The sequence below is a fragment of the Erythrolamprus reginae genome, chromosome 2 (assembly GCF_031021105.1).
Source record: "Erythrolamprus reginae isolate rEryReg1 chromosome 2, rEryReg1.hap1, whole genome shotgun sequence".
NCBI classification, from domain to species: domain Eukaryota; kingdom Metazoa; phylum Chordata; class Lepidosauria; order Squamata; family Dipsadidae; genus Erythrolamprus; species Erythrolamprus reginae.
Window position 1 is genome coordinate 146,253,905 of NC_091951.1, and position 17,787 is coordinate 146,271,691.

Here is a 17,787-nt window from a genome sequence, read left to right on the forward strand (position 1 = left end):
AAACCTTCAAATATGTTGTTCCTGTAACCTATCCCATTTCCTGTTGTTTTACTCTCCTTCCTACCATTAATTCCCTATGTGGATTCTTTATCATTCATTAGGGCAATGGAGAATGAAAAAAAGACAAAGACAGAGAATATACATAGTCATGAGATAAACTTTCAAGAGTAAAGGGCATGGGCAACTATTGTGGAGAACCACAAATAAAGTGGGTTTTTTTTTCTAAAGTAAGCAAGAAATGCTAGGCTCTGAAGGACAAAACTATAGGAAACATTTCGAAGTATACACCATATATTGTGCCTTTCATGCTTAGTATTGTTTTGCCTGACAGAGGCTCTTAAGCAAAAGTTTTCAATTATCTCCCGATATCCTTTTAAATGGAGATGTATTTGTTGCTGTGTTGTATATTCTCAGTTTAAATTCTGAAGAAAATGGAAATCATGTTGTATGGGAAACTGATGCCTATTTTTGGATGCTAAAAACCCAGGTCAAGTCTGTATGACTTTTAGTCATCTGCAACTAGGACAAGGAATTGGTGATCTTGTAAGTTCACGGGCAAGATTTTTTTTAAAAAACAGTGATTCACCCACTGGGTAAAATGTGAAAGGAATACAAGCTTTCAACACATCTTTAGTTCCATAACAAATTCCTCTTTTCCGGTTCCACACCTTTCTAAAATACCAACTTATACGAGGGTCGCCCAGAAAGTAATGCACATTTTTTTAATCAGCCTACAGTAATGGTACAAATGCAAAACTTTAGATATACATTATTTGAATTGTCAGGAGTCCGTGTGTAAATTTTGCATTTCTTCAGACAGATAGCATAGCTGCAGCAGTGTTTCGAAATGGTGTCTATAAGTGATGTACGTTAGAAGCAGCGTGTCGTCACTGAATTTCTCACTGCGGAGAAAGAAACTGTTGGGAACATACACAAACGTTTGTGTACAGTTTATGGAGAATCTGCAGTCAACAGAAGTACGGTTAGTCGCTGGGCACAGAGGGTGAGGCCATTAGAGGTGATTTGCACAGTGCAGAAATGGGCTTCATGTCCAGAACAAGGACTGGTACCGACAGGGCATACACATCCTTGTGTCTCGTTGGAGGAAGGCCACTGAATGGGATGGAGATTATGTGGAAAAATAGGGAGTGTAGAAGAAACATCATTCTTTCTTGTGTGTAAGTTTCATTGTGTTCAATAAATAATTGTTGAAGAATAAAAATGTGGTGCATTACTTTCTGGGTGACCCTCGTAGCTGAATTAACAATAGCATTTGCCTCTTTTCCTTCAAGCAGTATACTAAATATTTTTTTTAAAGCTGAGAAGACCATTGATTTATGTAAAAGAATGCTTTTGTATAACATCAGGATCATTTTTGTTCTTGCATTCAAATAATGTCCTCTTGCATATTGAATAGAGCAGGGGTTTCAAACTCGCAGCCTGAGGGCCAGATGCGTCACGTACTGGCCACGCCCACCCCTAGTTTAGCTAAGGCGAAAAAGGTTGCGATATGTCAAGTGACGATGGGACAATGCGAGTTTGATAGCCTTGGAATATGGGTCTCTCCCCATGCAAAAGCATACAATCAAGGTGGAAGCATGCAGATCTCTTCTCCCAGTGTCAGCCCAAATGCCTAGAACAGTGATGGCAAACCTATGGCATGGGTGCCAGTGGTGGCATGCAGAGCCATATCTGCCGGTACGTGAGCCGTTGCCCTAGCTCAGCTCCAACATGCATGTGTGTGTCGGCCAGTTGATTTTTGGCTCACAGAGAGGCTCTGGGATGGCATTTTTGGATTCCAGAGAGCCTCCAGGGGAATAGGGGGTCTTTGGAGCCCGGGAAGAGTGAAACACGAGCCTACTGGGCCCACCAGAAGTTGGGAAACAGTCTGTTTCCGGCCTCTAGAGGGCCTCCGGGGGTGGGGGAAGCTGTTTTCACCCTCCCCAGGCATTGAATTATGGGTGTGGGCACTCACGCATGTGCAGTAGCGCACGCGCATGCTCTTTTGGCACCCGAGGGAAAAAAGGTTCACCATCACTGGCCTAGAACTTTGGATAAAGATGGCAAGCAAATGCAGTCCTGGTCTTTCCCTTTAATCCTCTCCGGTGGCAATTGACTATCTCCAGGAGATGTGCAATTCTTGGAAAGATTTAAAACTCTATATTAGGCATTTTTATTGTGTGCAAACATTTAAATGCCTTGATTATGAACAAAAACATAATGAGAAAAGATTTGTATGTGTTCTTTCCTTTTCTGAACTGCCTAATTATATACCCATTTATAACATTTGCAGTCATATCCATAAACAGCTTACTTATCTCAACCGTTTTGCAATCCTTGCCTGCACTCTGATTCACATGCTATAAAAAAAAATTCCAAGAAAACAACATTGTTTTTTTAAAGATACAACAAGTTTTTAATGCTGTCTTATTTATTAGTTATAGCAAATTATACTGAAGTCTTCAGCTTTCCATTATTTCGTCATCTAATAGAAAAACTTACCAAGACTTTTGAGGAAGCCACAAAGTCTCCTAGCTGCTTCTGTTACTGAAAGATTGAATTTAGCAGCAAAATAAGGCAAGGATTGAGGACATATAGACACTGCCAATACTTTGTGTTTTGAGGTATCACACTTCTGGAAAGCAAAATAAAACACATGGGTGTGTTAAGTGCAAACATTTAGAGCATAGCTTATATAAGAGATGGCTTTCTTACATCAAGCAGTGTTGCTTCACACAAAAGTAAATTGGACTTTTTACCAGGGGTTGGGTCCAGTTCAGGTGTACAGGTAGCAGCATCTGTCAGTGGTTCAAATAACCGGTAGCAGAGGCCAATGTTCCCTCTAAGCTGTACAGCCCCACACATAATGAGAGAATAGCATGCAGCAGTTTCCAACTGCTGCACATCATTTTCTAATACGAGAGGCTGCACGACTGCAGCATGCAGCAGTTTCCAAAAACACACACGCTGTGTGTTTTCTAAAGTCAGAGGGATCATTGGCAGAAGCAGCGCGAGGTTCTGCCTACCCATCTGGATGTCGCCATTTTCTTGTTTTTTACCCTCTGTGCACGCACAAAGCTTTCTGAGCATGTGCAGAGGGTGAAAAAGCATGTGCTTCCGAACTGATAGGAAAGGTAAATAGATTTCAATGTTGCTTTTTACATGGTGCCAATTCAGAGTTAAACCTCAAAGTCAAAATGAGACAAAAACAAAATATCCCCATAATAATAAATAGCCACATCAGAACAACACATAACTAAAATAATAATAGAAAGCAAAAAAAAAAAAATCCCAGCATTGGAAAGGTGTGTATCATAAAACATTCAGAAGATACACTCACAACTAAAAACCTGCTCACAAATTTACATTTAAAGACAGGAAACTATAGCAAAGAGAGCAGAAGTGGGGTGGGAAATCCAATCTAGGGGAGGAAAGGAGTTTTTTGGATTAGAAAAGGAAAGAGGGAGTAGGAGGAAGATTAATAGAAGTATGTAAACGTGGGCGTGCTGAATGAAAAAAGGTAGGGCAGAGAAAACAAATTAAGGGATTTAATTGGATAAGGCCTTCCACATTGCATGCAGGAAGAAAAAAGGATGCAGGGTAAAGGCTAAAAAAGAAAGCAAACCGGTGTGCAGTAACAAGTAGAAAGAGAGGAAAAGCTTTAAAATGAGATCAATTGTTTTGTCTCTCCAATAACTCAGAAAGAAATAAGAGAGGCAGGATTTTGGCACTGAAATAAAAAGGTATACGGTACTTTGGAATTATTCAAAATTGATGCCAGGAGATTTAGTGGAAAACCTGATGGATGGTATTAAAAAAAGAAGAGAATTTTTAAAATACCATCCAAATAGTATCCCTGGGAAAACAATGGCTGTCACCAGCAACATTGTTCTTTTTAGCACCAAGAAGTCACTAATTAGAAGCAATGGATTTCAAGAGTTTTGAATATTATGAACAAGTAGCAGATGTTTGGCTATGAGTATGGAGAGAAATACCAAAGAATTGAGAACAGCCTTTAAGGAAAGATCTCAGAGCATAAAATCTAAAAGTAGGAAACAGGGAAGGCAAAGTAAAGAAAACAAAATGTTGGATGTAAAACAATGTTTTAGAGTGACATGTTAGGGCAGAAAACTTCCTGGGCATGTATAAACAAATAAACACCATCACCTTTACCTTATTAAGATTCAGGACATGGAAGAACTCATTTGAATTCTGCTGGTAAACTTTGATTGCTTCCTCTGCCGTAATGCAACTGTCACAAGCTAAACAGTCACTAAGGAATATTTTAGCATTAGCCAACTTATGGAATTCACTTTTCTGGAAATAAATAAATTTTAAAAAACTAATTAAGAAAATGCAACGATGAAATAAATAAATAAATAAATAAAAGAACATAGTGCAGTTATTCCTGAAATAAGAAGTAATGAATAATTAAGTACCGCACAACTGATAAATGTTCTGTCTGTAATGCTTGAATTAGAAGCAGCACAGAGGTGGGTTCCTACCGGTTCAGACTGGTTCGTCCAAACTTGCAGCAAGCCGCTAGTGATGTCATGATGATGTCATCGAACCAGATCAGTTGGTGCCAGTCAATGGATGCCGCCATCTTTTTTTTTGTATTTGTTTTTATTTGGGGGGGGGATTTCCCCCCCGGTTTTTTCTTCTTCTGCACATATGTAGAAGCTGAATTTCTAGCACTGTCAATGCAGTATCATCTTGTTTTTGTCTTTTTAATTTTAATTTTTTGGCACTGCCCCGCCCACTCACTTACTCCTCACCGCCTAAGCTGCCTTCCCAGTTCCCACATGGTGTCTGCCCTGAACCCCAGCTGAGATGCCTCCTTCTGCCTACAGGTAAATTATGGTTGCACTGACCCCTATGCCCCATCCCCAGAGCTTGCCATAGCCCCCTCAATGTCCCCACTGCTCTCGCAACCCTACCTTCCTCCCATGGCTGGTGGCAGAGGGGAAGGAATGCCGGCCCCCACGAGGAACTGATGCTTGGAGCAGTTTTGGAGTTAAGGAGGAGGATCACTCCTCAGCCCCAACCATGCGTTTCAAGCCTGGGCTGTTGCAATAGCTTTTCACTCCAAGCAGCCCGGGCTTGAAAACACATGGCTGGGGCTGAGGAGTGATCCTCCTCCGTAACAAGCTGCAAAACTGCTCCAAGTATCAGTTCCTCACAGGCACTAAAAGTACCAGGCTTCAACCTGGCTGTTTCTCTGCGTAAGTCACATCCGGAAAGCCCAGCAGAGAGAAACAGGTTGAATACTGTTTCTCTCTCTGCGCAGCATTTTCTGGACTTACCAGGACCCAAAGGGCAGTGCTGCAAAAGACACACACACACTCTCTCTCTCCCATGTCACTGGAGAACACATGGAGGGTTCCATCATGTTCTCTCCAGGTCAGAGGCTGCTGCTTCTCCCCACTGCTGCTTTTGCCTGGGACAGAGAATCTTTTGCAGCACAGCAGTTTGTGTAAGTCCCATCCAGAAAGCCTGCACTTTTCCAGGCTACGAGGGCCATCCCCCCGCATGCCAGCCACCACCTGCAGCTGCCTTTTCCTCCCGAAGCATCTCCCGAGCTGGGGAAGCATCACAGGGCCCGCCTACCATCAGCAGAGGCAATCTCTGGGAAGGACGGGAAAAGCCCAAGCAAGAGGGGCTGGTTGAGTGAAAAGCAAAGTGGAAAGGTTTCATCCTGATTTCTCCTCTGTATTTTGAATGCTATTATTCAGACGAAGACAGCGGTATATCCTATCGCAGTAAGGTTAGTTGATTTTTGAAGTAATCCTCTCTCTCTGCTGCATAATCAATGTCTGATTTGAATAAAATCCTAGCAACTTTTCTCCAATGACAAGTTGAAAGATTATCTTCCCCCAATTCTTGAACGGTTAGAAACCTTATAAATTCATTTATTCAGTTAAGTTCAATCCAATTCAATTAATTCATATTCCACTGGTATGCAATTGGCTATCTCTTTACCATAGAAACATAGAAACATAGAAGTCTGACGGCAGAAAAAGACCCCATGGTCCATCGAGGTCTGACCTTATACTATTTTCTGTATTTTATCTTAGGATGGATATATGTTTATCCCAGGCATGTTTAAATTCAGTTACTGTGGATTTATCTACCACGTCTGCTGGAAGTTTGTTCCAAGGATCTACTACTCTTTCAGTAAAATAATATTTTCTCATGTTGCTTTTGATCTTTCCCCCAACTAACCTCAGATTGTGTCCCCTTGTTCTTGTGTTCACTTTCCTATTAAAAACACTTCCCTCCTGGACCTTATTTAACCCTTTAATATATTTAAATGTTTCGATCATGTCCCCCCTTTTCCTTCTGTCCTCCAGACTATACAGATTGAGTTCATTAAGTCTTTCCTGATACGTTTTATACTTAAGACCTATGCAGCCAAGCATCCTACTTGCTTTCCCTGCTGCCTGACTGCACTGTTCACCCATTTTGAGACTGTCAGAAATCACTACGCCTAAATCCTTTTCTTTTGAAGTATTTGCTAACACAGAACTGCCAATACAATAGTCAGATTGAGGATTCCTTTTCCCCAAGTGCATTATTTTACATTTGGAAACATTAAACTGCAGTTTCCATTGCTTTGACCATTTATCTAGTAAAGCTAAATCATTTACCATATTGCCGACGCCTCCAGTAATATCAACCCTATTGCACACTTTAGAGTCATCGGCAAATAGGCAAACCTTCCCAATCTCTCTCCTGTCTCTGTGGCTTTTGTTCCCAATCACTTGACTTCCTTCCAAAGCTGCCAAGTTACACATGTTGAAACTGACCTTGGAAAATACCACTTTAACCCTGATACAGCAAAGCAGGATTTAATATTATCCCACACTAGGCTAAGGACAAGATCAAGGCCACATGCGGGAGCAAAAGAAGGCAAAAACTGTAGTTGGCATAAATTGCCACTGCAAGAGGCAAGCAACAAAATATTTACTTAGGTCAACTGGTCACATATTTCTCAAACAGCAAATATTTCTGTGAACGATATTTACGAAGGATCTTAAAAGTGAGCTGAGACTAATTCCTGTGGCTTTAAAGATTCATTTACTTTGAGAATTAAGTGAAGTAATTAAAATTATTACACAAATAATCATTTTAATTACTTCACTTAATTCTCAAAGTAAATGAATTTGTACTGCATTAAATATTACCACTGGATTCTGGGTATGCTTTTTTTCCAAAGAGCTTCCTTTAAATGTAGAATAATTTCATTAATCTTTAGCAGGCTGAGTAAAATGTATGATTAGGAAAATCAGGATTGTAACATGGTGGGAATTGTTCAGAATTATAATCTTTTCAATAGTCTATCATTCAGAAATCTAACTGCTGCACTATAATTTATCAAACTGAACAAGAAAAGCACGCTGGCTGCAAACCACAAGAATATGTTGCAACTAAATGCTTAAATTCATGGAAGATGGAGGTTATCTTCATTTCAGACACCTTCAGAAATGCCCAGTCAGGATTAATTTAAACTGTCTGGAGAGCAATGCAATTCAGAGATTCATCTAAAGGAAATTTACCTCTTCGTTTTCATCATTTGAATTGAGAACATCAACTGCTGCATTTTGTGGATCATCACTCTTCTGTTTTTTACTACATTCCTGAAACATAGCATAAAAAATCACTTGTCAATCAATCATCAATCAACATAATCAATGATTAAAGGCACTGAAGTAGAATAAAAGAGGATGGAAAAACCTGTCCATGGGATCACCAAATGGGAACTGTATATAGCTAGCAAAACGTAACCAAACAACGTACATGGCTAATAATTTATATAATATTATTGATAAGGCAAGGTGCATTTAAGGCAAAGAAACAATCAATTTGAACTCGAATTCTGGTACATACACAAATGCAACCTTGCACTTTTCTTGGCAACATCATAGTTTACTGCTACTTTCTTCTGGAATGTTTTCTACCGGCCTGGAATTTAATAGTAATAGTCTAACCAGACTTGACTGTATTTAGCTTCAGAACAATTTACTGGGATACAGTAAAGGAATTGCTGCCATCTCAGAGGGCAAAAGGAAAAAAGTGAAAGGAAGGAAATCCAGATGATGGGAAATATACTAAGTATTTTTCTGTCTCCAATGGCAGCAAATATGAAAACTGAGGTCTAGATCAGTGGTGGGTTGCTCCCGGATCACACCAGTTTGGGCCAACCATTAGTGGTAATTTAGCATGGGTTGCCGAACTGGTAGCAATGACTAGCAGGCCACATCTCCAAACCAGTTGTCCCTCTCCTGGTTGCTGCTTGCTCACCCGCCCCACTCACCTGACGTTTGCTCGCCCTACTTCACCTTCGCCACACGCATCCACAGAACTGCCTCCTCCCGCCTACACACAGGTAAGCATTCACAATAGCCTACCTCCTGGCCCCGCCAGGCTAACATCTGCTAAAGCCACCCCTAAAGCCACTCCAGTAACTCCAATATACAAGGTTGCCAGTTAGCTGCTCTCTACTATAACAAAAGTTGCCTAAGGTCTTTGGGAGGTGGACAACTTGCTAATTTCAAACATTAAACTCCTTAGTTTCTGCCTTTGCTAAGTGACTAGCTAGCTGTCAGAACTGTTATAAAGGTAAAATTTAAAAAGTGTATATTACAACAGGACATAAATGTAAAAAAATATTATTCCTAAAGTATAAACTATGTTCAGAAATATAAACAATTAAATAACTCATTACAAAAAACAAACAAAAAAGGACCAGCATAACTGAAAAGTCTTCAAGAGAAGGGAGCAGAAATGTATTTATTCTAAAACCTCTACAAAAATGCATATAATATATCCACCGCACACAAAGATCCCTAAAGTAGTTGAAGTCAATGGACTTTGGCAACCTTTTTTTGTAAGAAGTAGAATAAAAATATGTACCTTCTAGAATCAGGTCAGATTGTCATTATTTTGTTTTAATTACTACTCCCCTCCAATATATTTCTGGATAATGCCTTATCCTAGTCAAATTAAATTCAGAGCAAATAACAATACAAAAAGTCTGAAAAAGGAACTGAAGCACTTTATATTACCATCCACTTCCCAAAATATTCCTGTTCCTCTTGGTTCTAGTTCAATTAATGTTGTGTATATAATTATTTTAAAAAAACATGTCAGAATAACTGGAATGTATCATCCTTCTGCGTTTTAATATATTACATTTATATTAACATTATGGAATTATAGTATTAGGTGATCTGAACGATCTACATTTGATGCAGCACTAATTGTTTTTAAGGAAAGCAATGAAAACAGTCTGTGCTAGTTGTTTTCCATGGTATTTTTAATGATATAGAAACCAGTTTTCAAATTTGATCTGTTGGTTAATGTAACTTTTCCACTTTCATCCTGATAAATAAAACGTAGTACACATTAAGTATTTCTAATAACATGTCCCACTCACAAAAGGCAAAAAGAAGTTTAAAAATGACAGGGGAAAATAAGGGATTTTCTTAACAACCTGGACAAAATAAGACCCCATCCACACAAGTGGTGAGCCTGTGAAGGAACAACATTGGTGATAAGCTAAAAGGAGTTAGAAATACAAAAACAAGGTCAGCATACAATATACACATAGAATCTGAGCCTGTGTCTCTCCCCCCTTTCCCCCCACTCAATAAGGAAAAAAGTCTCCAAATTTTTCCCAATAGTATTAACTATGGACTATATGATCCTAACATCAAAAAGGGCCATGTACTGTCCTGGTCAACTACAATACTGAACATTAAATAAATGAAGAAGTAAACTCATGAAATTCATGGAAATTCTTGGGTTAAACAGCTAAAGCATTAATGCCATTTATTTCTTACTTATGCAGAAATGTAACAGCAACTTCCCCTAAACTGGTAACTCCCAAATCTTTCTATAATTTCCAGCCAGTATGACCACACCAGTCAAAAACTATGTATCTACATTGAAGTCCAAGATTCTTGGAAAGGTACAACCGAACGGAGTTGAAATGCAATCTATCTTTATTACTTCATGCTATAAATGCACATTTATAACTTTGCTCCACTTTGAACACCATAGTAATGGTAAGTAAAAGGTTCCATTATACTGTTGGTTTAAAATTATTCTCATCCCAGCCATCAATTATTTACTTTTTCTCCAATTCATAAACCAAGTTTTGGAGATTAAAAAAAAGTATTTTCTATCCGGATAGGTTACTTTTAATTATCACTTTCCATTTCTTTCTGGATAGGAGAAACAACCATAACCACAAGAGCAGAAAGCTTCATATTTATTTGCAAATATATTTGAGTAAGTTTCACTGGGCTCTTTTTCAAAAGATACACAGGTGTCTCTATATACTAGATTTATATTGCACCGTTCTTTCAGGAGCTCAAAACAACATAAGTACTCTCTCCTGTTTTCACCCCAAGCATAACTACCTTGAGAAGGCTCAGAGAGAGAGACTGGCCAAAGGTTTTTTGCCCAGTATTTGTGAATTGGGAATGTGGCATGATATAAAAAATAAAAACAAGACTTACCTTTTTGGTGCAATTTTCACACTTCATTGGTAGGTCTGTCTTTGGTACTTTTTATTTTGGCAAAATTGGGTCTCTCTTGAGTTGCTGCCAGATGTGCTCAGAAAAAGGAGCCAGCGTTCCTGCTTTCCACCTGTCTGGAATAATGAAAAACAGCAAAAGAGCTGTAGTGGATTTCCCTCATTATTATTCCAGTTTTCCAGCCCTATTCTGCCCTTTCTTTTGAATGAGACTTTCTAGAGCCAGTAAGAAACTTTGAAGGAGGGAACCACCTGACTGCTCAGCTGCCAGTCCTATTTCTGCTGAAAAGTGGAAGTTTTTAATCCTCTCACTTTGCAGAACTAACGAAAATAGCAATTGCCTCAACTCTCTTTGCCTCCTCAACTGGCGTGATGTGGAAAATCTGTCAAACGAAAATACTTTTTATTTCCTGTCAATGATTAGCTCCAGGACGCACAATTTTATTGCTCCGTATATATGAGCAGATTTTGCTTCTTTGCTAATGGGAACCCAAGCAAATGGTTGTTATTACAGCCAAATGCATTGTTCAAGTCCAGAGAGGATAGAGCAGAAGGCAAAAAGGGAAAACTTTTCCCCATCTTTTATTTAATAGTATATATCATGAATAACCATGAGATGAAACATGAAGCTGTGCGCATGAGTGTAAACGAAATTTATCAGGTTATTTTCATGCTTTACTCATAGTCCAGAAGGACTTCAGCAAACCTTTCTTCTCAAGAAAGGGAATGAGTGCCTTTCATATCTTAGATATCAAAACAGTAGTGTACATAGAAAATGCATGCAAGTCATTCTTGAATGTAGCACAGCAGTGGAATTCTCCTCCAAGAGACCAAAGCACAAGACTGTCAGTTTCTTCTCAGCACTTTGCAAACATCGACAATTTTGCTACTACTAGAAGAAAAGTACTTCAAGATATCCTTAATGCTGTGGAAAAGGTGCACCAGATAACTTCTGGTCCCTGATGCCCTTAAGGCCCCCATTTTTTTGTTAATGCTATGGGTATGGAGCCTGTGCCCATACCATTCATGTTGCTGGATCACAATCTTCAACAATAATTCTTTCTGGATGACCCTGAGAGAAGCCAGGGTCAGGCAACATCTGACCACAGGTGCTGCCACAACCACCTTCCATAAAGTCACAGCTCCACCAAACGTGCCCAAGATTTCTTTCACTTCAGAACTTTCAAGCTCTGAAGTCCAAAACATTATCCCTCGGTTAAAAGGAGGAGTCATTTGTGAGTCATTCTCACTGTGTACGGTCGGTCCTTACGAACTGACCGAAGCAGGGGTGCATAGAAGCAAATGCCCAGCATCCCTCTGAGGAACGGCCAGCATCCCCTCCCAGCATCGTTGCCTTTATTAGAAGATCAGAATAAACAGATTTATAACAATGACCGGAATATACCTAAATTCTAAAAATTTAGGCTTTCTAAACCTAAATCCTAGGCTTAGAAAGCTTAGAAACTACATCGCCTTAAACATGACCTAAGCATAGCCCATAAAATCATCTACTACAATGCCCTTCCCGTCAACGACTACTTCAGGTTCAACCACAATAACACATGAGCACACAACAGATACAAACTTAAAGTAAACTGCACTAAACTCGACTGCAGGAAATACGACTTTAGTAACCGAGTAGTTGATGCATGGAACTCACGACCTGACTCTGTAGTATCATCACTAAACCCCCAAAACTTTACCCTTAGACTATCCACTGTTGACCTCTCCCAATTCCTAAGAGCTCAGCAAGGGGCGTGAATAAGTGCACCAGGGTACCTTCCGTCCTGTTTCTCTCTTACTGGTATCATGTATATAAACATTGTTATATCTTTGTATACCACAAGTACGTACTTGACAAAACAAATAAATAAATAAAAATAAACGAATAAAAACGATTCCACAGAAGCCTGATAGCTTTTGATCAACCCACCCTTCCAATGGCAAATGCCACGCGTGCGTAAATAGCAGGGACTGTGCACAGGCAGCTTGCACACAACCAACAACGCTGACTATTGTGTCTCCAGTTCCCTTAACCGAGAATGTGCAGAGAAGGTTTCGCTCCGCTGGCTTATAAAAAGCATGGGTGGGTTCCTTCCGCCTGCCCTTCTCCTTAAGACCAAACACAAGAGTAGTTGTCTTCTGCTTGCTCTGTGAAAGGGTTTCCCTGCCGAAGCGTTGCTTTCTGTTGTTTTCTTTTTTAAATATCGTCTCGTCAGTTAACAGGGCCAAGCCAAGCGGTGCATTTCATCTAGGAGAGACGAGACACACACACACACACGACACAACACGCGCGGCAGGCAGGAGGAGCAGCGTCCCCCGCGCTCTTGGCTGCCACGAAACGCCGCGCAACGAGGGAATCTCCTTTCGGGAGCGGGTGCCGCCCCCGGTCACTTCTCGCCCGCAAAGAACAGAAGGCGAAGCCCGTGCCTGACGCGGGCGAATAATAATAATAAAATAAAATGAAGGGCGGGGGGTGGGGGTGGATTCATCCCCACATGCAGCAAAAGGGGAAAGAAACAAAAGCGGGCACAGTACCTTGCGGTGAATTCCCTTTAAGTCACAAAGGGCATGCCTAGGAGGAGGAGGACTTAGCGGGAGCACCACCACCAGCACCCGGCTACGGCCTGGGAAGGGGTCAGGAGGCGAAGGGCGCCCTGAAATGGCAGAAAACGCGGTGCAAACCGCCCTTCTTTCTCCTCCGTATTTTGGGGTAGTCTCGCTGGTCTTCCCTCTTCCCCCGCCGCTCGCCGGCGTTCATTGTAGACCTGAGAGCTGTCACGTACTCTCGAGCACTGGCGTGGCTAAAAGCGAGAATCAGCGCCCCCTTTCGTCAGAAAGGTGAAAAACAGCCCCGCAATAATGACGACGACGACGACGGGTTCTCCCCAAGATTTACATTTCCCTCACAACCCGTGAGGCACCCAAAAGTGATCTAGTCCGATTTCTCCCCACTGGCTTGTTATTTCTAGGTCCCCCTCTTTTTAGGGATGTTTTTCTTGTGTCTTCAACAAATCCTCCAAACTAATTTCCACAGCTTTTTGCGTCCTTTGGATGTTGGAGGTTATGGGGTACCCAAATCTTGTCCAGGTTAAGGAATTGGACTAAGGGACTTACCAATCATTAAGCTTAGTTTTGTTGTGTTTTTCCTTTACTGAGTTTATCAGGAACAAATATTAAAAAACCTATTTGGAGTTAAATTGGCATCCAATTTTTAATTTTTTCTTTTAAATTGTTTTTCATATGATATTTTGTTCTTAGCCACCCAAAGTCCTTCGGGAGTTGGGTGGCATACAGATTAGATAGATTAGATAGAAAGAAAGGTAGGTAGGTAGGTAGGTAGGTAGGTAGATAGATAGATAGATAGATAGATAGATAGATAGATAGATAGATAGATAGATAGATAGATAGATAGATAGATAGATAGATAGATAGATAGATCCTGCCAATAATAATCATTGGAATATTCCACACATTTGCCTTAATGGAGCTCCAGAAGCCATACATTATGCTGCAGTAGTGAATTTGCAAATGTAAATATTACTACATTTCCCAGTTGCTGTAGACGTATGTTTTCAATATGGTATAAGATCTGGTTATTTTCAGGACCACCTTCTGTATTTTTTTTCCTGTATATTCGATAAACTAAATTGTCAATATGTTGATATTCTATCACATTGCGAGACCTATTCTTTGTTGCTCTTCCTGTTCTCCAGACCAGTGTTTTCCAACCTTGCCAACTTGAAGATATTTGGACTTCAACTCCCAGAATTCCCCAGCCATCGAATGCTGGCTGGGGAATTCTGGGAGTTGAAGTCCAGATATCTTCAAGTTGCCAAGGTTGGGAAACACTGCTCTAGAATACCATTATCTTTATACAAGCTTTCAAAACCTAGCTTTTTAAATAGGCTAGTGTTTTTCAACTTTGTAAAAATGTAAGATAAGTGGACCTTGATTCCCAGAATTCCCCAGCCAGCCTCACAGATTACAGGCTGAGGGATTCTGGGAATTGAAGTCTACTCATCTTAAACTGACAAGGTTGAGAAGCAGCAGACTAGAGACTGAGGCAATTTGGGATTACGTCAGGTCAATAATGGGTGATTTGAATTTTGTTTATTTCCCCACGAGGCTAGTATTTCTGTATTGACTCATGTACATTTTATCACATTCACGCCTCTAAATGTTTACTTATTATTTCTGATTTAGCAGCTCTATAAATCTAAGTAATAAACACATATTAAAAATGTTGAAAAGAAATTGAAATTCCACAAATTGTACTGATAGAACAGTCCTTATTTTTGCCTTTAGGGTGTCTCAAAGTTAATTTGTTTGAGAATTTTGGATATATGAGCTTTTAAATGTAACCTTTGATCCATCAGCACCCACAGGTACTTTGAACTCTTCGCTATTTGTGTTATGATACGTTACAAAATATTTTATGTTTCCATTGGGCAAATATAGCTACGCAGTTGGACTGAGGTGTGCAAGATACTGAACCAGACCCTATTTAATGATTGTTTGCAGATTCTAAAGAGAAACTACAGCTTTAAGGAAGTTTACAATAAAAAAAAGTTTCCTGTTATGCATATGCTCCCCTAGGGAATAAGCTTGCAATTTGTAAATCATGACTCATGACTACCATTAAAAGAGCAGGTGAATGCTGTAGTTAGCAAGCCGGGTTTTTTTCCAGCTCTAGCTGGTATGTCAGTTGGAGTCTTGTCTGCAATAGAACATGTTGAGGGCAGTCACTCATACCTTGCCATCTCTTGACTAGATTATTATCCTTTGTTCTGTGTGATACAGCTTTTGAAGACCATCAAGAAATTTCAGTTGTACCACAATACAGTGTCCATGTGGTCATTGATCAAGTTACATTGCTATCCTTTTACACAGCTGTTTCTAGAGCTTTATTGGCAACTGTGTTTCCAAGTGCAATAACATGCCAATTGCTACCTATAAAACCCTATAAGGCTTGGGCCTGGGAATTTTACTTGTGATAACAGCAGCAAGAATCACATTTGCACAAAAATGGAAAGGATCTAAGATCCCATCGGAAGAAGATATACTTTTAAAAATGTTGGACTGCGCCGAAATGAACAGAATGACAATGAAACTCAGAAACAGAGAAGAATCTGAATACTATAATATTTGGATAAAGTTTTATAATTGGACAGAAAATGAATATACTTAGAAATTGAAGAAAAATGAGTACAAAATTAAAAGATTAGGAGTGATGAAGAAATGAAGTAACCCAGATGACAAAATTAGAATGTAAGGAGGTAGCATTATTTTTAAAGTGTATACCAATAATTAAAGGATAACGATTATAAACATTTTTAAGACACTGTAAAAGAGAAGAGACACCAAAAGAATATAATTAGTAATATACTATCAATCTGTTTAATATAAGACCAATTGAAATCACTCAAGGAAAGGCTCAGAGGGAGAAAGAGGAAGTAGTTGGAGAAGAGGAAGGAAGGAAGGAGAGAAGGGAAGGTAGATGGAAGAGATGGAGAGAGTGAGAGGACAGTGAGAAAGAAAAACAAGAATACAGACTGATAACTTATTAATATGATAGAGGTACAGATATGGAAATATAAGAGACCAGATAGAATTGTGTAATTATGTATGTTTTTGATATTTTTAAAGGTATATGAATTGATATATGTATGGATATGTGGAGTTAAATAAAACAACTTGTGGAAAAAAACACAACTTTTACAAACAGGCCCCACATGAATAGTTAAAGGATACCTGTTAAAGGTTTCCATCTACAGTAAAGTGGTCAGGAGAAAATCCCTGTTAGCAGGGATTTTCTCTGGTGATTGCTGTCTTTTTGAACTGTCTATTCCACGGGTATTAAACTTGCTGTGTCACGTTGCTGTCATGTGACTTTTTCTCCCATTGTGGAGCTGGGGTAGGTGTGGCTTATGTACGGTATGATGCATCCAGCCCGTTTGCTGCCAATTTGACACCCCTGACTCTATTCCATAAATGAAAGATTGCATCCACTCTTATGACCTTCTAGAAGACCTCACTACCTAGAAGGCTTTGGAGTATTGATAGTGCATTGTTGACACCAAATATTTACCATATTCTATTCCTTATCATTATGATTGTACTATTTTATTAATAATATTTGTACCCTGTCTTAAAACTATCTGCTTTGAAGTAATAAACAACATGAAAAAACAAATAAGGGTACCTGTACTTACATCTGTCAGACTGAACATTTCATATATGTGATGTAACTAGGAACAAGGGATGGAACAAAGGGATGGAATTTTATAGATCAGTGGGAATATTGAGGCTGGATACCTAGGGTACAATACTTTTGGTCATAGCGTGCATCTTAATCTGTTAAAGAAATAGGTTTTTTAAAAATAACTGCCAATATTCCATTTAATGTTATTTCATTGAAGGTTTTATCTTCTTTGTATATAGTAATCATTGCCCCAAACTTTTCAAATTCAGAATTGTGGGATTCTTTCACTGCGCACTTTAGACTTTATATACCGCTTCACAATGCTTTACAGCCTTCTCTAAGCAGTTTACAGAGAATAAGTACATTTCCTCTAACAATCTGGGTCCTCATTTTACTGACCTTGGAAGGATGAAAGACTGAGCCAACCTTGAGCTACTGAGATTCTATCTACGAAACTGCTGGCAGCCGGTGATCAGCAGTAGCAGCTTGCAGTACTGCACTCTAACCACTGCACTACCTAGGCTCTAAATTATTAAATAATTAATTATAAATAAATAAATATTAAATATTATTACATTATTTTCTATTTTGCCAACAGATTACCTTTTTAAAATGAAGTCTGTTCCAGTAATAAAAGAATATTCTTGACTTTGGATTTTTAAAATATGGCATTTGTCTCTTGTCCGTGCTTTTGTCTGCTGCTAATGATAAAATATCTTATCCAAAAATTTTTTGCCTGAAAGTCAGCTGAAATAAACTCTCTGACAGGTGAAAACATATTGATAGTGTTTATCCAAATGTTTAATTCACTGCATAAAATGAAAATCAGCCAAACTATATTAACTTAGAATAATGTGCTGTAAAGGCCTCCTAATTTATAGCAGATATGCCAAGAACTTATTTTGCTAAAGATTTATGATGCTTGTTGCCTGATATAGATGTTCTACTCTCAGCGGCTTACAATGTATACACAATAAATTAAAAGGGGGAAAACCCCCCAAAGAATATTATTCAACAGCAATAAGCAAACAAAACATAA

At 39.2% G+C, this 17,787-nt stretch overlaps 1 protein-coding gene across 3 annotated transcripts in view; it reads right to left on the reverse strand.

Moving 5' to 3' along the window:
• Positions 1-13,340, reverse strand: part of NARF (nuclear prelamin A recognition factor) — a 29,770-nt gene extending 16,430 nt beyond the window's left edge. The window contains exons 1-5 of one of the 3 annotated variants that reach the window (XM_070739792.1): positions 13,082-13,340; positions 10,527-10,660; positions 7,560-7,640; positions 4,174-4,317; positions 2,503-2,635 (exon numbers count right to left, since the gene is read on the reverse strand). In XM_070739792.1, the coding sequence (XP_070595893.1) occupies positions 2,503-2,635; positions 4,174-4,317; positions 7,560-7,640; positions 10,527-10,553 (385 nt within the window). In that variant the 5' untranslated portion in view covers positions 10,554-10,660; positions 13,082-13,340. Of the gene's footprint in view, positions 1-2,502; positions 2,636-4,173; positions 4,318-7,559; positions 7,641-10,526; positions 10,661-12,476; positions 12,954-13,081 lie in introns of those variants that run through there. The other 2 variants (XM_070739794.1, XM_070739793.1) reach the window with 2 other exon arrangements.
• Positions 13,341-17,787: the final 4,447 nt, after the last annotated feature.